The sequence below is a fragment of the Grampus griseus genome (assembly GCF_964374135.1).
Source record: "Grampus griseus genome assembly, chromosome: 17".
Taxonomy (NCBI): Eukaryota; Metazoa; Chordata; class Mammalia; order Artiodactyla; family Delphinidae; genus Grampus; species Grampus griseus.
The window spans coordinates 8,648,511-8,670,565 of NC_139011.1; the positions used below are offsets into that span (position 1 = coordinate 8,648,511).

Sequence of the window (22,055 nt, forward strand, 5' to 3'; positions counted from 1 at the left end):
CCATTGATGGACATTCTTGATGGTTCCAAGGTTTTGCCACTGTAGATAATGCTGTGATAGACATCCTTTTATGTAGATCCTATGTACTGGTATTTTTATTTCTATAAAATAGCTTCTATTTGGCATTTTAAAAACTGTAATTTTAGCTAAAGTAGAAGATGTATACACAAATGGGGAATTAACAGTTAGCTGAGTAAATCATGCATAAAATAGACTCATTTAAATATTCGTGGCTATCTCATGAAAAGGAGTTTTCTCCCCCATTCGAATTATCTGGCAAATTGTCTTGGTCACATTTTCGCTTTACAGATATAGATATAATCACGCAAAAATGTGGCTCGATTGTCAGTTCCCAGCAGTGGACTTCATCACAGTGAATTGCTGATGTATTCACAAATACCTGATTATTTTTTCTTAAACTGTTTCACACATTAATTGCTTTTATATTATCTTTGTTTATTTTTTTCTCTCTCCCGCCCCTTGTTCCCACCTACCCCTAATATTAAGTGAAAAAAAGAAGAAAGTGAAACCACCCAGGGTGCTGATCTGTGAGGATGGGAGAGCCCTGAATGTAAATGAGCCCAAGTAAGTGAGGCCGAGTGGAGACTTGAAGAAGCAGAATGTGTGGTGTTGGTCATACGATGGTTTCAATGACACGTTTGTTCTGCAGAGAATATATCTGACCACTCTTAACAAACTTGATGAGCCTAATAAGAATGTCATTTTGTGTGTATTTGAAAGCAGAACATCATTATGCTTTCAAGTGTGTAATGTTATATTTCGTTTTCTTGGCATCCAAAACATGACCTTGACGTATGGAAATCTTAGTTATTCTGTGTCTCCTGAAACCTTGAACCATGTACAGTTTTAGGCCTGAAAATTCCAAGTGCATTATTGTTGTGTTTCTTAATTTTTAAAACTCTGCCATGAACAAGCTGGCTGAGGATACTGATAGATCTCCTATACGCCTACCTTATACTCTGGAACACACCTGCAAAGCATTCGAGAGCTAAGGAAAGAAATTGATATAAATACCTCGATGGAGTTGATGAGAGAAGAAAAATATTCCAACTGGAAGTCCTCATGTATAGTGGTATCTAGCTGTTTTTAAATTTTAAACTAGAAAGCAGGCGGAAAAGGCCTTTTCTAGTCAAAGTACAGATCAAAAACCCTACGAACTCGATCTTGTTGGCTTCATTGCTCAGAACCTGTTTACTTTGATCATTTCGTTTGCTGTGCTGTTACCACAATAGAAGAGGTGCTGTCCTAAATCACTCCTAGGCGTCATTCACGTCACCTTCACAGCAGTCTTGTGTGGTAGGCAGTATTTCTTCTTCACAGGTCAAAAACTTGAACTGAGAGGTGAATGACTTGCCCAAGGCCACGTAGGTAATAGGTGGTGTGTCTGACTTGCCCGTGCTAGCCCATTTCTAGTGGTTTCCATGATCAAGTTCATAATCTCACCCCCACCTCACCCCACCACACACACACACACACACACACACACACACACACACACACACACACACACACACCTTCTTTATCCAGAAGTCATGAATGCAGCACAACACATGATGCTAATCCCTGGGGATACAGAAGTGAATATGACAGATTTCTGCCTTCAAGGAACTTAAAAATCTAGTGGGGAGACTGTCTCTTCAGGCTACAGCAGGGCTTGAGGGAGACCCTCTGGGCTCTGCGTGCCCCTAGTGAGACCACAGAAGCTTCTGCAGTCCCATCGTTTTTATATTCCATGTTCACGTCATTTCTATATTCAGTCACATCTTTTCAAATCTCAGCCATCTACTTAACCTAACAGATTTGCCCAGATTGATCATACTTTCCTTCTCCAAACAGGTTCTTCCCTTTGCTTCTGATTCTTTGACCCTACTACCTTCTCATCTTCTGCCTTGCTGGATCCTTTCTGTCTTGTCTCCTAAGTGCTCTGGGGCAAACTCCTCAGCTATCTTCTCTTTCCACATTCACTCTTTCGAGATCTCACCAAATCCCATGATTTCAACATTATCCTTCCTTTACTTACAACCAGACCCAACCTCTTCCCTGAGCTCAAGACTTGTATATGCACCTAGCTATCTGCTCTCCTGTGTGGATATAAACTATGTGTCGTAGGCTTATCGTGGCTAAAGCAGACATCCTCACTTCTATCCCCACAACCACGTACCATCAGGTCCTCAGAGGTCCTCCAGCTCAGGAGTGAGCATCCACTGGGTATCAAGACCAAAACCTCGGATTCATCCTCAATTCTTCTCTCCCTCCTGTTATCAGTGAGCTCTTCCTTCAGAATTACCAGAATCCCACCCCTTCTCATTCACTCCATTGCCACCACCTTAGAGGAAGTCAACCTCCTCTTGCCTGGATGGTTGCAATAGCCTGTTAAGTGGCACACACCCCCTCTCTTAAGGAAAATTCCTGGAAAGCACCAAACCACATTTTCTTTACGGAATTAAATCACATGATCTCATCTAGCTGCCAGGGAGGCTGGGGAATGTGGTCTTTACCCTGCAGAGCCATATTCCTCATTAAAATCAGGGACCCTGTTACTATGGATAAAGGGGGAGCAGACAGTGGGGAATATCAGTCTCTGCCATAGAAAACCTCCCTGAAATTACCTTTCAAGAGATGGATGACGGGAGAGTTGAAGCTGGTGGCTGGAGCATGGGGGAATAAGCAAGCAAGGCAGAGGAGAAAGCATATAGGAAAGCGCCAGAGATGAGATCGAGAATGCGTGGGTCATTGGAGCACCTGAAGAGGTCCTGCCGGGCAGGAGTGTTGAAAGCAAGTGAGAGTGACCGCCACAAGCAGACATCCTGCTGGCAGCCACACCTGGGGGACAACCTTACATTTCTCCAAACAATCTAGCCTACATTCTTTAATATTGTTGCGGTATTATACTTTGCAGAGTAATATGATAAGTGAAACATTCAAAATAAAATTAACCAAGTAATTCTGAACAGTACATCGACAGTATGGAAGTTATACCTAGGACTCAATCTCAGGGTACAGCTGAGATTTGAAATCCTGCCTCCAAGGCTCACATGACCTCTTTCCCAGCTACGTCAGCCTCTCTGAGCCTGTTTCTTCTTCTATAAAATGGAAGTGATAGGTCATGGGCAGCATCTCAGCATTTCCGGGGGCTAGGGAAAGGTCACCAATGAAAGGAGACGAAAAAAGACAAGACTGCTTAAAACTTAATGGAATGCTGGATAAGGGCAAGCAAATGCAACATGTAATTCCCCATCAATAATTCTGTGTTTTAGTTTGCTTCTTGCAAACCCAAATGAAATGGAAAAGAAAACTTTAACCACCAGGTGTCTCTGTCTCTGCACTGATGCTAATTTTTTTTTTTTTATGTAGTTCAGGATTCTCATATTGAAACAATGTAAACAGGAATAATTTATGAATATGTTGTAGGTTTCTTTTGAAATTTTTAAACTAACAGATTTTATTGACCAGCTACCAAAATAAGTTTGTCGTTGAAGATTATGACATAGTTTTTATCAAATTTTCTTTTGATACTGGGATGGGGTTATCTATAAAGTATCGCTAAAAACATCCTCTTCCCCCCCCCCCACATGGATTATTCCTTAGACTTGACTTCTCTTTGAGAGATGATGAAAAGCGTAACCAGATCGTCCTGGACCTGGCTGTATATAGGTAAAGACCTTTTATTATGCATTTATTTCATGGCATTTCTTGCTATTTTCATTCTCAGTCACAGCCCCTTGAGTTCTTAAACATGAACAGCGGCCTCTTTATCACTGGCTGCCCCCTCTTCCCAGGCCACGTCCTACATCCTAACTGGTTTCACCCCCACACTCCCTGCTTGCTTACCCCTCATTCCCGCATCCTGACAGCTGCTCTCCCCCAACCCACAACTGTCCACAGCTGTGACATTCACACCATCAGCCTGCGTCACCTTCCACGCTTCCTTGTTGAAGCCATTTAAAGACACCCGGGCCATCTGCCTCCCTCCTTGAAGATTCCAGGTCCTGGCTCACTTCCTCTGTCCTGCTGATGATTTCAGGATCCACGTTCAGGACCTTTCTGCTTCTCCAGCCCTTTCAGACCCACCGAGGCCCCAGTACTTTTGTCCTTGTGCCTCCCTCTGCCTGTATCACTCTCACGCTAGGTGTCCTCATGCCCTTCAGGCCTCTGTTCAGATGTCACTTTATTATAGAGGCCTCTCTGCCTCACCATCCAGTATAGACCAGTACCACCCCTGCCTCAGCACATCCTTCCACCTCTCCCTGCTTTTTTATTTCTACCTGACAAACTCTCAATTTACCTGTATTTTGAAACATGTGTAGTTGAGGCAGAAACTTTTATTTTTTTGTTCCTACCTCTTTATGTCTCTAACACCTAAAACAGTGCCTGACACCCGTTAGGAGCTCAGTAAGTACAGGAGTAAATGGATGAATGAATGAATGATTTTGACGATGGAATCAATGAACATTTACATTCATGAGTTGTAATAAAGGCATTTCTATTTTTGAGGGATTTTATTACATGCTGTATCTCATTTAACTTCTCAGTAACCCAGTGGCATGGGAGAGATTGTTATCCTGGGATTACCCAAGGAGGGTGAGTCTTGTGAAAGTAAACATGGTAATTGGAGAAGCCAGAATGTGAACCCTCAGTCTTAGGTCCAACTTTGTTTCTTTAATTGTGATAAAATACACATAACTTAAAATTCACTATTTCAACCCTTTCAATTGTACAACTCAGTGGCATTCAGTAAATTCACAATGTTGTGACACCATTACCACTATCTACTTCCAGGAAATTTTCTCACACATAAGGAAACCCCGTACCCCATAAGCAGTCACTCTTCATTTCCCCCCTTCCCCTGGCAACCACTCATCTGCTTTCTGTCTCCATAGTTTGCCCATTCTGGGTATTTCATATAAATGAATCAGATCTGGCCTTTGTGTCTGGTTTCTTTCACTCAGTATAATGTCTTCAGGGTTCATCCATGTTGTAGCATATTCATGGCTGAATAATATTCCATTGAATGGAGAGACCACCTTTTTGTTTATCCGTTCACCCACTGACGGGCACTTGGGGTGTGTCCATCTTTGGCCGGCGTGAATGGGGGCCGGCTCTCAGTGCAGTCCTCCCTCATCACACTCAGCTGCGTCTCCCACGCCTCCAACAGTCCTTCTGCCCACTTGCTGCCAGGTTACCTGCCTTTAAGAAGCGCTGCCTTCCATTCCAGCCCTCCTCCAGCTGACTGCACGTTCTCTGTTGCTCCAACTCCCTGAGCTTCCCTTTCTGCTGTTTTTCAGTTAAACATTCCCTTTTTCATCCTTTTAAGTCCTTTCCATTTTTAGGCCTTATTCCTGGAGTTCAGTGAATGTGTGCCTCTTTCTCCTTTTAGCTCGATTAGCTACTTAACATTAATCCTCAGATGAAAACTTTCCTCATTTCCCCGTGCATGTACCTTTTCAAGGACTGGTGATATTTCTCCTGTCTAAGTAGAAAAATCCTTCCATTCGCATGATTCTGTCCAAACTATTACACTAAAATTCCTTGTTATCTTCATTGGCACATGGATGTATGCATGAAAGTTCATGCATTCGTGTATGCTTCCTGCTTCTATTTCTTCCAATAGCTGTAGAATGCCTGCTACATGCCACGCACTGGGAGACTGTAACCAGCCTGTTCTGAATACAGTCCCTGCTCTCCTGGGTTTACGGCCCAGTGGGGATGGCAGACAATACATAGGCAGGCATCTAATAGGTAATTACAAAGGGAGAAGAGTGCCGTACGGGAAAAGGACAGAGTTCAGGGATGGAGAACAATGGTGTGTGTAGTCTGGTGGTTGGCGGTGTAGGGGATGGCTGGAGAAAAAGGGAAAGCCAGGGACGTGAGCACTGAAAATTGAAGGATAAGATGTAGCGAGCTCTACGAAGGACTGGTAGAAGATTATTTTAGGCAGAGGAGAACAGCACATGCAAAACCCCTGTAGGTCGGGGCAGAGGAACTTTAGGCGGCCCTAAGCACAAAAAAGAATCTGTAATCCATAGTTAAAGTGGTAGATAATAAACATGAAGTTGTAGGAAAACCTGACTCTACTTTTTATTATTTTAATTTTTCATTAATTGTAACAATGCTTTATTACCACTAACTATGTACTAGGCATGGTGCACGTGTCTTCTTAGCAATCTTAGGGGATAGGCACTATTTGTATCCTCATTTTACAGGTGAGGAGACAGAGGCTTAGAAAGGTTAAGGAATGTGGTCCAGGGTAATAAAGCAGGAAGGGGAAGGTGGAGTCAGTCCTCACAAGCCTGTGTGGCTAAAACCTGAGCCTGTCACCCCTGTATCGTCCTACCTGCCATGATGTTTGTGATTTTTGAATCATCGCTGCATTTTCAAATATTTTAACATGTATAAAAATAATCATTTGGCCAAACTTCTTATTTTAATGAGTGATGTGGAATCTAAACCTTTCCTCTGCTCGCGAAGTGTAGGAGAACAATTGCCCCCAGTCCTGAGGTCACTGCCATAGAGGGAGAGAGCTGGGCTTGCTGGGCAGGATGGGCTTCCGGAGCCAGTCTTCCGGGAGAGGTAGGATGGGGCAGCTGCAGAACAGCTGCAGGGAATCGAGAGCCCTAAGGACGCAGGAGCTTAGTGGATTCAGCATTCCTGGCTATTCAAGTCAGCCTTAGGGGCTTAAAATAAAATATTCATGAAGGAGCCTGGCAAGCCGTTCTCTGCAAACCTCTGGTGTTTCAGGCCGCAGATATTTTGGGGTAAGGGGCAATCAATGCCAAGTGTACTTGTGGGTCTAAAAATGAAATTGCTGATATGTTGAATTTCCGGCGGTCTGGGCATGAATTTAAGATGAATATTCTAAGACCTGTTTAGCATGGAAATTGTAAACTTTCTTCACTTAAAATGGTCCCTCAAGTGGGACTTTGTATTTACACTTCTTTAAATGGTTTTGAAAATTATAACACTCGGTTGTTGAATTTTGAAGGTATATGGACACCTCTTTAATCGATGTTGATGTACAACCAACTTACGTGCGAGTGATGGTCAAGGGAAAGGTAAGTGTAACCTTTGGGCTGTCCCCGTTTCAGAAGCTCAGCCTTGAATCAAACTAGCTTGCCTCAAAACAGATTTAAGTGATTTTAAAATAGAAAAAGAGAAACCCAGTCAGAGTGCTGTTTTTTTAGACACGATTTTAAATGACGGGAGTGGTATGATAAAATTTGTATTTTTAACCTGTGTTTGTTTTGTTAGTACTTTTTTCAGAGCTGATAAGATGGTCATGTATGGGTAGCCTATGCTTGAAGTTATATTTAAATAATGTACCCATTTAAAATAATACACCCATTTAAAATTGTCAGTGATTTCATTCACAGCAACTGTAACTTTATCACTTTTGAAATAGTAGTTTTTGCTGATTCTGAGCTTTCATATCAGTTAGCTTGAAGACATTAAAATGGAAATGTGTTGATGTTTTATGACAAGAAGTTTTATCTATAAATCCTTTTTCAGTCATGTTCTCATAAATGGACCAGTCACGATCTGTGACTAACTGTTCCTCAGACAATTAATTAAAATTCGTAAAATCGTTCATGCATATCAAGCATTGCCCATATTTTATTTTTTCCCTGATAAGCCTAAGCAGATTTTTTAAATAAATGGTGAATCTTAAATTTGTAATGAAAACACCTCTTAAAGTAACCCCCTCGTGTAATACGCACTCACTCTCCACACTTCCTGTTTGCTTTCAGCCATTTCAGCTTGTCCTTCCTGCAGAAGTCAAACCTGATAGCAGCTCTGCTAAAAGAGCTCAGACAACAGGGCATCTGGTGGTCTACATGCCCAAGGTAGGTAGCCTCATTTGTTCAAACCTCAAGTTCCTAGAGGAACGTAACCTGCCAGGGCTCCTGATGACTTGTGATCAAGGTCTTTTGGGCTGAGAGAGCCAGAAAATGTACTTGGACCAGCTCAGGTAGGAGAACAAAGGCCTGTGAGAAGGGAGAGCTGGGACCGGGGCGCTGTGACTGTTGTAACTCCTCCTACCTGCAGTTCCTGCCTCCCAGCCTTCCTACCTGGCAGACCAGAGTGTGGAGGAGGGGTGCGTAGATCACAGGCGCCATGAGCATGCCCGGCACATGGTAATCAGTACTTTCCTTACCAATAACTTTGAAAGGAGATGTAGTAGGCCTTGGGTCTCTTAAAAAAAGTGTGGTTGAATTCCAGATATTGAGCTTACTAGATTCGTGACTTTAGGCAAGTTATTAACCTGGTTCTGGGCTTCTTTTTCCTAATATCGCTTTTAAGAAAGATAATACACATAAAATTCATAGCATAGTGAGCACTTATTGATGCCATCATTGTTGCTCTTTGTATTATTTTTATGATATGGACTAGATAGTATTTTTTTTTTTTTTAAAGAAGATGTTGGGGGTAGGAGTGTATTTATTTATTTATCTTTGCTGTGTTGGGTCTTCGTTTCTGTGCGAGGGCTTTCTCTAGTTGCGGCGAGTGGGGGCCACTTTTCGTCGCGGTGTGCGGGCCTCTCACTATCGTGGCCTCTCTTGTTGCGGAGCACAGGCTCCAGACGTGCAGGCTCAGTAGTTGTGGCTCACGGGCCTAGTTGCTCCGCGGCATGTGGGATCCTCCCAGAGCAGGGCTCGAACCCATGTCCCCTGCATTAGCAGGCAGATTCTCAACCACTGCGCCACCAGGGAAGCCCAAGATAGTATTTTAAACTAAAACTCTTTTTTGTCTTTTATTTGGGAGGAGAAGTGTTGTATATGTATTTTTTTCAGTTTTTGTAAATTGAAGTATAATTGATTTACAATATTGCGCTAGTTTCAGGAATACAGCAAAGTGTTCTGTTTTTTGTTTTGGGGTTTTTTTTGCAGATTACATTCCAGTGTAGGTTATTATAAGATAACGAATATAATTCTCTGTGTTTTGTAGTAAATCCCTGCTGCTTATCTATTTTATGGATAGTAATTTTTATCTGTTAATCACATCCTCCTAATTTGTCCCTCCCCCTCCCTCTTATGCTTGGTAAGTCAGACAGAGAAAGACAATACTATAAGATATCACTTATATGTAGAATCTAAAAAATAATGCAAGTGAATCTGTATACAGCACAGGAACAGACTCACAGACATAGAGAACAAAACTATATGTGCACTTTTGATATGGCTGACTTCTAATGACTGGTAGTGTTCCCTCCGCTGACTTTCAGACTCTAACTTTGATATCAGAGCTGAATGTCTGAGACAGAAGCTGTTTAGAAGCCTGAACAGACTTAACATGGATAGATGACAATCCTGAAAAAACTTAAGGAAATAAAACTTAAAAAAAAAATCATCTGTCTATATGGAATATTCCGATTCCTCAATACAGGCTCTGTGAATGAGTTAGGATGTTTTGTGCTGCAAGCTGCAGAAACTCCAAACAGAATTGGGCCCAGTCAGGGGAGGGTCAGGCCCTTTCTGATATGTTAGCTCTGTACTCAGACCTGCTTCCTTCTTGACATGAGCACTTCCTTCTTGACATGAGTTACATGAGTAACTGGGGTGACTTGCTTTCGTGTTCTTACCTTGCACAAAAGTGGAAAGACACAGAATCAGAGAAAGACCAGAGAGAGGACCTCTCCCATCGCCATGGAATAAAAGCTCCTCTGGACTGATCTGGCTAATTTAGCTGAAGAGGCTAACAAATCCTGAGGAGCTTAACCCTGGACAATGAAACCAATCTCTGGCCAAACAGATGGTAGTCCTTTCTTCGTTCCTATTATTTTATGTTTGGTTACTGTTATCTCATCTCATGAGCTAGGGGTAGGGTCAGCTTTGCCCCAGTCACTCAGGTTTCAAAGGGGAAGAGTAGATAAACCAGTCAACGTGGGGTTCTCCTTGTGAGAAAGAAAAGGGACCTGGGGGACACAAAGATTATAAACTTGATTAACCAATAAGGTTTCTATAATGGTTTAATAATCCTTCATTTTCCCAAAGCCAGTTTTGTAACAGATTATGAGTAATCAGTTATGTATTTTTACTCTGAGGTAATAAGACAGCAAATACAATTTGTTGTCAAGCAATAAAACAACAAACACAACGGGAAGAATCGCACTGTCCTTGTTGACTACAACAAATTAAGGAAATGCTTCTATGCCAGTTAGAATATCCTATAGGGAAATCTAAGCGATAACTCAATTACCTCAGTGTTTCGACAGAGACATTTGAATGACACTGCGATCAGCATTCTCCTTTCTTTTTTTTTTGAAATTTCCATTCTAACTGAAAAGCCAAAGATTAAATGGAAACTGCTATGTTCCTAAGAGGAAATCAAGACGTATGATTTGTGTACCTTTTACAGGGTGCCAGGCAGTTGATCAGAAGACCTCTGCTATCTCTGCTTATGAATCTTTTAAATGAATACAACATTCTATTTCCGTTATCCTTTTTGTCTTTATATCTGTTTAAATCTTCATGTTAAATACACATAAAAAGTATAAAAAATGGCTTATTAAAGAAAAGGCATTTTAGAAGTGTTTGGTTGAAGATGAGATAATTTACATAGAAAGAATCAGAATGGTTCTTTTTTTTCTTAATAAGAAACTATGCGTAACATTTTTTCCTTTGAGGTATATACTTTTTTAAGATTTTAGACTACTGTCTAAAAGTAACATGGATGTGAAGCTATCTCTATCATTATTCCTTTTAATTATTAAATTATTAATTATTAATTTATTTACTTTTATCATTTCTTTTATATACCTCTGTCATTATTCCTCCTAAAAGGTAGCTATTTCTTGCCCTGAATTAGTTGTTTTTGACTCATGAGTTAGGTATTTGTAAGGACTGTAAAGCTCAAAGAACAAAAGCTTTTTCTTAAAAATTAAATTTAAAAAGTCATCAAAAGTTAAAAAATAAAATTGTAACTTCACTTATGCTTACTATTAAAAATATGTGTTACTAAAAGTTAACATCTTCATAATTCCTATTGACTGAAACAATTGAAGTACCGACGTTTCATCCACTGAGTCGTTTTGTGTGTCTAGGCTTCTACCTTACTGTGGCATTGTCCGTGTCTGACTTGCGTTATAACGACTGAGGCATCTTCTTGGAATTTTAAAGCATTTTGTAAAGATCAGGTAGACACTTAGGTATACTTTTGTTTCTTTCACAGAACAGTGTGGTCAATATGTTAAGTGATAACTTAGTACTTCAGGAAATATCTAATACAGTCCTTAGTAGTTTATAATACTTGGATACTCTAAATTAATGAAAAGAAGATCAAATTTGCTGTTTAGTTTTTCCTTCTTTGTGATAGCATTTGTAAAGAATACTTGTGAAAAGCTAATCTATTTGATGTCTGTGCTGTGATGATTATATTGTGTTTATCTGTGGAAATTCAGTGATTAACTTTGTATACATTTTTTCAAGGACACAATTTGTAATGGAATCCACAAAGTGCTCAAATATTTCTTATTATACATTTCATTCAGTATTTTGTCATGGATGTCAAATGGATCCTTTTCCCTTCCCTACCTCTAAATGAAGCCGGATCTATACAGACTGGGTGCCGATAAATAAGCAAGTTTCGTTAAGTCTGTTCCCTGTCACGGGTCATGGCTAGATATTCTGTTGCTGACCTGCTGGTGGGTTCTCCCAGCTCAGCTCCACATCCCAGGGACTTTCATCTCATGCTAGCTCTACAATACCAGATGCTTTCCAACATCTGCCACCAAGTCTGTAATCTGTGGGTTGATAGAATACACAGATATCACAATCCTTGCCATTCCCTGCAGAATTCCTGTCTCCATCTGCCATCTTTGTAACGTAACTCGTGAGTACCACATCTCCCAGGCCATCTCCTCCACCGTGATTTCAAGGGTTGATGTCTTGGCTAGAAGTGGCAGGTGGGGTAGTGGATGCAAAGGTACTCTGGCTTTCTCAGAAAGTGGCATTAGGAAATAGAAGGTCCCTAACTGGTAAGTCAGACAGAGAAAGACAATACTATAAGATATCACTTATATGTAGAATCTAAAAAATAATGCAGGAAAGTAGGAAACATTCTGTGTTTCATGAGGCTTTTCTCAATCCTGCTCCACTTGTCAGTGGCATTTCTCTCTAGCTTCCGGCACTGTTGTATTCATTAGTCTTAGCTTTTGGGATTGATGTAGAGTCTCAGTCTCCAGTGCCTTTTATTACATTAGATATATCCAGTCAAGAAACATGGACCTATGGGTGTCACCTGTCTACCAGAAATTCACTATTCTTTGTTCAGCACAGCAGCCAAGTGATCATTTTATAGTATATGTAAATCAGACCAAGTCTTGTTTTCTAGTCATTCAGAGTTAAAAGCAAAATCCCCTGATAACCTCCACCTGCCATTGTCTCTCTGACGTTATCTTCTACCACTTTACCCTCTGATCATTCCAGCCACCTTGGCCTCCTTACTATTTCACAAATGTGACAAGCATCCTCCTACCCCAGGGCCTTTGCACGTACTGTTCACTTTGCTGGAATGCCCTTCTCCCAGATATCCTCATGATTTGTTCTCTCCCTTCTTTCAGTTTTTTTTTTTTCTTAAGTGTTACTTTACCATGGGGTCTTTCCTGATCCCGATATTTTAAAAGTTTCCCCTTCCCCATCCCAGTACTCTCTATCCCCTGTTCCTGCTGTATTTTTCTTCATAGAATGTATCACCACTGGACAGTCCATGTATTTAATTGTTTATTTCTTTGTCTATCTATCTCCCTCAACAAAAATTTAAGCTTCATGAAAGTAGGGACTTTTGTCTGTTCTTGTTACTACTGTGTCACTGGCACCTAGAACAGAAACTGGCAAAGAGTAGGTATTCAATAAATTTTTGTTGAACAAGTGAATGCATTAAATGCATCTTTAAAATACATTTTAATATTTAGAACACGAATCTCCCCTAATTCCTCTCCTCCCTCCTCAACCATTTCCTCATTGTTTTTCCATGTGTATTATTCCAGGTTAACTTTCAAATAATTTTATCAAATTCTGCCTCCAGAAATGCCATTTGAATTTTTATTGCTATTACCATTTAGAGAGAGTGAAAAGAGATGATTAAAGTAATGGGCTCTGGAGCCAGAGAACCTGGGTTAAATCCTGATACTTCTGCTCAGCAGCTGTGTGACCTTGAGCAAATTATTAATCCCTCTGTGCTGTGCCTCAGACTCCTTGTCCATAAAGTGATATTAATGATCATTCATACCTCAAAAGGTTGTTTTGAGGACTATATAAATTAATGTGTAAAGCACCTAGATGAGCACTTGGGACACAATACACACTGCATTCATGTTACTATTAATTAATATTATCCATTACTAGTAATCAGTATTGTCAAGTTAATCAATATTAATTCCTATTAGTAAATATTTTTATTACTGAGTTGCATTGAATTTATAGATTGTTGTGGGAATGAATTGATATATCTACATAATCGAATCTGCACTACAATAATGTATTTTCCATTTATTACTCACATTTTATGTCCCTCAGAAGTTTTGCTTTGCAGTTTTCTCTCTATAGATGCTACATATTTTCTAAAGTTTATTTATAGGTACTGTGTGTGTGATTTTCATTCCTATTCTGAGTAGGATTATTCCCCATGGCATTTTCTAAGAGTTTACGCTTGGCCTTTGATATATTTTCTGAAATGTGTGGTCAGACTAAGTGATATGTCCATACACAGTCTTCTCATCATCAGCCTGGAAGGGTCTGACACATGATCTCACCACAGTCCAACTTAACAAGATTTAACTGAAATGTTGCCTTCACGGAGAACCTTGCATTGTCATTCAATTAAACTCCCATCTAGGTTCTCAATTGACAAGTTCCAGGAACACTCCAAGAATATGCTTCATGATTTCCTTTGGGTGTTCTTTCAGAATAATTAACTGAGATTAAAGAAGGTACCATCTGAACTGAACAGCAAAATATATCTACAACTTCAGTTGGTGAACATCTTGCTTGATTCTGCTATGTTGAGCACAGGAGACGAAGGTCACGTATTAAGGTCAATATCACACACCGTGATTCTAGAAAACACAGTCTCAGACTCCCTTTCCCTTATTATTTGGACACATGTTTCTCAGTACTTTCTCTCTACTCAAATATGCTTGCAATGTACCCAACATAAACTCACTTTTATTCTCTGAATGTTAATTTCAAGAGGGTCTATAGTGAGGGCCTCCTGGTCATCTTGCTAGGTTTTCCTGTTCCATTCATACTTCTACTCTTTTAGAACATTACTTCTCATCCTCAGCCTATTCCTAAAACTTCCAACATTGAAAAAATAGACCCAATTAAAAAAAAAAAAAAGACTCAAGGAAAAGCCACTTATCTTATCTGATGACATAAACACCAAGTCTGAATAGGTCTTATCATTCTTTAAAAAGAAGAAGAAAAAAATTTTAATTTCAATTTTAAGTGAAAATTTTAATATAAATCTTTTAATTGTACCTTTTAATGTTTTTAATTTTTAAATTAAAATTTAATTTTTGTAAAATTTTTAATTTTCAAATTTTTTAAAAAACAGAAGAAGAAAAATGTAAATAGGCCCTACCAAAAAAAAGTAACGTATCACAAGGAAAAGGTAATATCATTCTGATAGTCTAAAAAAGACGTACCTATCTTTGAAAATGATATTTGGGAGAGGACCTTCAAGATGGTGGAGGAGTAAGACGTGAAGATCACCTTCCTCCCCACAAATACGTCAAAAATACATCTACATGTGGAACAACTCCTAGAGAACACCTACTGAACACTGGCAGAAGACCTCAGACTTCCCAAAAGGCAAGAAACTCCCCACGTACCTGGGTAGGGCAAAAGAAAAAAGGAAAAACAGAGACAAAAGAATAGGGACAGGATCTGCTCCTCTGGGAGGGAGCTGTGAAGGAGGAAAAGTTTCCACACACTAGGAAACCCCTTCACTGGCGGAGACGGGGGGTGGGAAGCTTTGGAGCCACGGAGGAGAGCGCAGCAACAGGGGTGTGGAGGGCAAAGCAGAGAGATCCCTGCATAGAGGATCAGAGCCAACCAGCACTCACCAGCCTGAGAGGCTTGTCTGCTCAACCGCCGGGGTGGGCAGGGGCTGGGAGCTGAGGCTCGGGCTTCCGAGGTCAGACCCCAGGGAGAGGACTGGGGTTGGCTGCGTGAACACAGCCTGAAGGGGGCTAGTGCGCTGCAGTGAGCCGGGAGGGAGTCCGGGAAAAAGTCTGGACCTGCCTAAGAGGAAAAACACCATTGTTTTGGGGTGCGCGAGGAGAGGGGATTCAAAGCACCACCTAAATGAGCTCCAGAGACGGGCGTGAGCCGCAGCTATCAGTGTGGACCCCAGAGATGGGCGTGAGACGCTAAGGCTGCTGCTGCAGCCACCAAGAAGCCTGTGTGCGAGCACAGGTCACTCTCCACACCTCCTCTCCCGGGAGCCTGTGTAGCCTGCCACTGCCAGGGTCCTGTGATCCAGGGACAACTTCCCCAGGAGAACACAGTGCACCTCACGCTGGTGCAACGTCACACCAGCCTCTGCCTCCGCAGGCTCACCCCACATTCCATACCCCTCCCTCACCCCGGCCTGAGTGAGCCAGAGCCCCCGAATCAGCCACTCCTTTAATTTAACCCCGTCCTGGGTGAAAACATATGCCCTCAGGCGACCTACACGCAGAGGCAGGGCCACATCCAAAGCTGAACCCCAGGAGCTGTGTGAACAAAGAAGACAAAGGGAAATCTCTCCCAGCAGCCTCAGGAGCAGCGGATTAAATCTCCACAATCAACTCGATGTACCTGCATCTGTGGAATATCTGAATAGGCAACAAATCATCCCAAAACTGAGGCAGTAGACTTTGGGAGCAACTGTAGACTTGGGGTTTGCTTTCTGCATCTAATTTGTTTCTAGTTTTATGTTTACCTTAGTTTAGTATTTAGAGCTTATTATCATTGGTAGATTTGTTTATTGATTTGGTCGCTCTCTTCCTTTATTTTATATATATATATATATATTTCCTTTTTCTCTTTTTGTGAGTGTATAGGTTTATGCTTCTTTGTGTGATTTTGTCTGTATAGGTTTGCTTTTACCATTTGTCCTAGGGTTCTGTCTGTCAGATTTTTTTTTTAAATAGTTTTTAGCATTTGTTATCATTGGTGGATTTGTTTATTGGTTTGGTTGCTCTCTTCTTTTTTTTAAAATTACTTTTTAATTTTTTATTTAAATAATTATTTTTTAATTTTTAATTTTAATAACTTTATTTTATTTTATTTATTTATTTTTTATTTTCTCCCTTTACTTCTGAGCCGTGTGGCTGACACAGTCTTGGTGCTCCAGCCAGGTGTCAGGCCTGAGCTTCTGAGGTAGGAGAGCTGAGTTCAGGACATTGGTCTAACAGAGACTTCCCGGCCCCTTGTAATACCAATCAGCGAGAGCTCTCCCAGAGATGTCCGTCTCAATGCTAAGACCCAGCTCCACTCAATGACCAGCAAGCTCCAGTGCTGGACACCCCATGCCAAACAACTAGCAAGACAGGAACACAACCCTACCCATTAACAGGCTGCCTAAAAATTACTAAGTTCACAGACATCCCAAAACACACCACCGGACGCAGTCCTTCCCACCAGAAAGAAAAGATACAGCCTCATCCATCAGAACACAGGCACCAGTCCCCTCCACCAGGAAGCCTACACAACCCACTGAACCAACCTTACCCACTGGGGGCAGACACCAAAAACAACGGGAACTAAGAACCTGCAGCCTGTGAAAAGGAGAAACCAAACACAGTAAGTTAAGCAAAATGAGAAAACAGAGAAATACACAGCAGATGAGGGAGCAATGTAAAAACCCACCAGACCAAACAAATGAAGAGGAATAGGCAGTCTACCTGAAAAAGAATTCAGAGTAATGATAGTAAAGATGATCCAAAATCTTGGAAATAGAATGGAGAAAATACAAGAAACGTTTATCAAGTTCCTAGAAGAACTAAAGAGCAAACAAACAATGATGAACAACACAGTAAATAAAATTAAAAATTCTCCAGAAGGAATCAATAGCAGAATAACTGAGGCAGAAGAACAGATAAGTGACCTGGAAGATAAAATAGTGGAAATAACTACTGCAGAGCAGGCTAAAGAAAAAATAATGAAAAGAATTGAGTACAGTCTCAGAGAACTCTGGGACAACATTAAACGCACCAACGTTCGAATTATAGGGGTCCCAGAAAACGAAGAGAAAAAGAAAGGGACTGAGAAAATATTTGAAGAGATTATAGTTGAAAACTTCCCTAATATGAGAAAAGAAATAGTCAATCAAGTCCATGAGGCACAGAGAGTCCCACACAGGATAAATCCAAGGAGAAACATGCCCAGACACATATTAATCAAACTATCAAAAATTCAATACAAAGAAAAAATATTGAATGCAGCAAGGGAGAAGCAACTAATAACATACAAGGGAATCCCCATAAGGTTAACAGCTGATCTTTCAGCAGAAACTCTGCAAGCCAGAAGGGAGTGGCAGGACATATTTTAAGTGATGAAAGGGAAAAACTTACAACCAAAATTACCCAGCAATGATCTCATTCAGATTTGACAGAGAAATTAAAACATTTACAGACAAGCAAAAGCGAAGAGAATTCAGCACCACCAAACCAGCTTTACAAGAAATGCTAAAGGAACTTCCCTAGGCAGGAAACACAAGAGAAGGGAAAGACCTACAATAACAAACCCAAAACAATTACGAAAATGGTAATACGAACATACATATCAATAATTACCTTAAATGTAAATGTATTAAATGCTCCAAACAAAAGACATAGACTGGCTGAATGGATACAAAAACAAGACCCATATATATGCTGTCTACAAGAGTGTCCTTCGGACCTAGGGACACATACGGACTGAAAGTGAGGGGATGCAAAGAGATATTCCATGCAAATGGAAATCAAAAGAAAGCTGGAGTAGCAATACTCATATCAGATAAAATAGACTTTAAGATAAAGAATGTTACAAGAGACAAAGAAGGACACTACATAATGATCAAGGGATCAATCTAAGAAAAAGATATAACAATTGTAAATATTTATGCACCCAACATAGAAGCACCTCAATACATAAGGCAAATGCTAACAGCCATAAAAGGGGACATCAGCAGTAACACAATCATAGTAGGGGACTTCACACCCCACGTTCACCAATGGACAAATCATCCAAAATGAAAATAAATAAACACAAGCTTTAAATGACACATTAAAGAAGATGGACTAAATTGATATTTAGAGGACATTACATCCACAAAGAACAGAATACACTTTCTTCTCAAGTGCTCATGGAACATTCTCCAGGATAGATCATATCATGGGTCACAAATCAAGCCTTGGTAAATTTAAGAAAATTGAAATCATATCAAGTGGCTTTTCTGACCACACCGCTGTAAGACTAGATATCAATTACAGGAAAAAAACTGTAAAAACTACAAACACAGGGAGGCTAAACAATACACTACTAAGTAATCAAGAGATCATTGAAGAAATCAAAAAGGAAATCAAAAAATAACTAGAAACAAATGACAAGGAAAACACGACAACCCAAAACCTATGGGATGCAACAAAAACAGTTCTAAGAGGGAAGTTTATAGCAATACAAACCTACCTCAAGAAACAAGAATTATCTCAAATAAACAACGTAACCTTGCACCTAAAGCAATTAGAGAAAGAAGAATTAAAAAAACCCAAAATTAGCAGAAGGAAAGAAATCATAAAGATCAGATCAGAAATAAATGAAAAAGGAATGAAGGAAACGATAGTAAAGATAACTAAAACTAAAAGGTGGTTCTTTGAGAAGATAAGCAAAATTGATAAACCATTAGCCAGACTCATCAAGAAAAAAAGGGAAAAGACTCAAATCAATAGAATTTGAAATGAAAAAGGAGAAGTAACAACTGACACTGCAGAAATACAAAGGATCATGAGAGATTACTACAAGCAACTATATGCCAATAAAGTGGACAACCTGGAAGAAATGGACAAATTCTTAGAAAAGCACAACCATCCGAGACTGAACCAGGAAGCAATAGAAAATATAAACAGACCAATCACAAGCCCTGAAATTGAAACTGTGATTAAAAATCTTCCAACAAACAAAAGCCCAGGACCAGATGGCTTCACAGGAGAATTCTATCAAACATTTAGAGAAGAGCTAACACCTATCCTTCTCAAACTCTTCCAAAATATAGCAGAGGGAGGAACACTCCTAAACTCATTCTACGAGGCCACCATCACCCTGATACCAAAACCAGACAAAGATGTCACAAAGAAAGAAAACTACAGGCCAATATCACTGATGAACATAGATACAAAAATCCTCAAGAAAATACTAGCAAACAGAATCCAACAGCACATTAAAAGGATCATACACCATGATCAAGTGGGGTTTACCCCAGGAATGCAAGGATTCTTCAATATATGCAAACCAATCAATGTGATACACCATATTAACAAATTGAAGGATAAAAAACATATGATCATCTCAATACATGCAGAAAAAGCTTTTGAGAAAATTCAACACCTTATTTATGATAAAAACTCTCCAGAAAGTAGGCATAGAGGGAACTTACCTCAACATAATAAAGGCCATATATGACAAACCCACAGCCAACATCGTTCTCAATGGTGAAAAACTGAAACCATTTCCTCTAAGATCAGGAACAAGACAAGGTTGCCCAGCCTTGGCACTATTATTCAACGTAGTTTTGGAAGTTTTAGCCACAGCAATCAGAGAAGAAAAAGAAATAAAAGGAATACAAATCAGAAAAGAAGTAAAACTGTCACTGTTTGCAGATGACATGATACTATACATAGAGAATCCTAAAGATGCTACCAGAAACCTACTAGAGCTAATCAATGAATCTGGTAAAGTTGCAGGATACAAAATTAATGTACAGAAATCTCTTGCATTCCTATACACTAATGATGAAAAATCTGAAAGAGAAATAGAGGATACACTCCCATTTACCATTGCAACAAAAAGAATAAAATACCTAGGAATAAACCTACCTAACAAAAGACAACAAAAGACCTGTATGCAGAAAACTATAAGACACTGATGAAAGAAATTAAAGATGATACCAACAGTTGGAGAGATATACCATGTTCTTGGATTGGAAGAATCAACATTGTGAAAATGACTATACTACCCAAAGCAATCTACAGATTCAGTGCAATCCCTATCAAACTGCCAATGGCATTTTTCACAGAACTAGAACCAAAAATTTCACAATTTGTATGGAAACACAAAAAACCCTGAACAGCCAAAGCAATCTTGAGAAAGAAAAACGGAGCTGGAGGAATCAGGCTCCCAGACTTCAGACTATACTACAAAGATGCAGTAATCAAGATAGTATGGTACTGGCACAAAAACAGAACTATAGATCAATGGAACAAGCTAGAAAGCCCAGAGATAAACCCATGCACAGATGGTCACCTTACCTTTGATAAAGGAGGCAAGAATATACAAGGGAAAAAAGACAGCCTCTTCAATAAGTGGTGCTGGGAAAACTGGACAGCTACATGTAAAAGAATGAAATTAGAACACTCCCTAACACCATACACAAAAATAAACTCAAAACGGATTAAAAACCTAAAGGTAAGGCCAAACACTATCAAACTCTTAGAGGAAAACATAGGCAGAACACTCTATGACATAAATCACAGCAAGATCCTTTTGACCCATCTCCTAGAGAAAGGGAAATAAAACCAAAAATAAACAAATGGGTCCAAATGAAACTTAAAAGCTTTTGCACAGCAAAGGATACCATAAACAAGAAGAAAAGACAACTCTTAGAATGGGAGAAAATATTTGCAAACGAAGCAACTGACAAAGGATTAATCTCCAAAATATACAAGCAGCTCATGCAGCTCAATAACAAAAAACCAAACAACCCAATCCAAAAATGGGCAGCTCAATAACAAAAAACCAAACAACCCAATTAAAAACCTAAATAGACATTTCTCCAAAGAAGATATACAGATTGCCAACAAACAAGTGAAAGGATGCTCAATATCACTACTCATCATAGAAATGCAAATCAAAACTACAATGAGGTATCACCTCACACCAGTCAGAATGGCCATCATCAAAAAATCTACACAATAAATGCTGGAGAGGGTGTGGAGAAAAGGGAACCCGATGGCACTGTTGGTGGGAATGTAAGTTGATACAGCCACTATGGAGAACAGTATGGAGGTTCCTTAAAAAACTAAAAATAGAACTACCATGCGACCCAACAATCCCACTACTGGGCATATACACTGAGAAAACCATAACTCAAAAAGAGTCATGTACCACAATGTTCATTGCAGCACTGTTTACAATACCACAATGTTCATTGCAGCACTGTTTACAATAGCCAGGACATGGAAGCAACCTAAGTGTCCATTGACAGATGAATGGATAAAGAAGATGTGGCACATATATACAATGGAATCTTACTCAGCCATAAAAAGAAACAAAATTGAGTTATTTGTAGTGAGGTGGATGGACCTAGAGTCTGTCATACAGAGTGAAGTAAGTCAGAACAAGAAAAACAAATACCGTATGCTAACACGTATGTATGGAATCTAAAAAAAAAAAAAAAGGTTCTGAAGAACCTAGGGGCAGGACAGGAATAAAGACACAGATGTAGGGAATGGACTTGAGGACATGGGGAGGGGGAACGGTAAGCCGGGATGAAGTGAGAGAGTAGCATGGACATATATACACTACCAAATGTAAAATAGATAGCTAGTGGGAAGCAGATGCATAGCACAGGGAGATCAGCTTGTTGTTTTGTGACCACCTAGAGGGGTGGGATAGGGAGAGTGGGAGGGAGATGCAAGAGGGAGGAGATATGGGGATGTACGTATATGTATAGCTGTTTCACTTTGTGATACAGCAGAAACTAACACAACATTGTAAAGCAATAATACTCCAATAAAGATGTTAATAAAAAAATAAAAAGGAAAAAGAAAATGATATTTGGCAGGAATCAAAGGGAAA

The 22,055-nt window shown here is 39.9% G+C and overlaps 1 protein-coding gene across 2 annotated transcripts in view; it reads left to right on the forward strand.

The window, feature by feature from the left end:
* The window catches only part of DNAAF11 (dynein axonemal assembly factor 11), a 77,965-nt gene that overhangs the window by 34,948 nt on the left and 20,962 nt on the right, over positions 1 to 22,055 (forward strand). For both annotated transcript variants that reach the window (XM_082674953.1, XM_082674954.1), the window contains exons 7-10: positions 508 to 585; positions 3,610 to 3,675; positions 7,004 to 7,073; positions 7,767 to 7,862. In XM_082674953.1, coding sequence (XP_082531079.1) covers positions 508 to 585; positions 3,610 to 3,675; positions 7,004 to 7,073; positions 7,767 to 7,862 — 310 coding nt within the window. The remainder of the gene's footprint in view (positions 1 to 507; positions 586 to 3,609; positions 3,676 to 7,003; positions 7,074 to 7,766; positions 7,863 to 22,055) is intronic.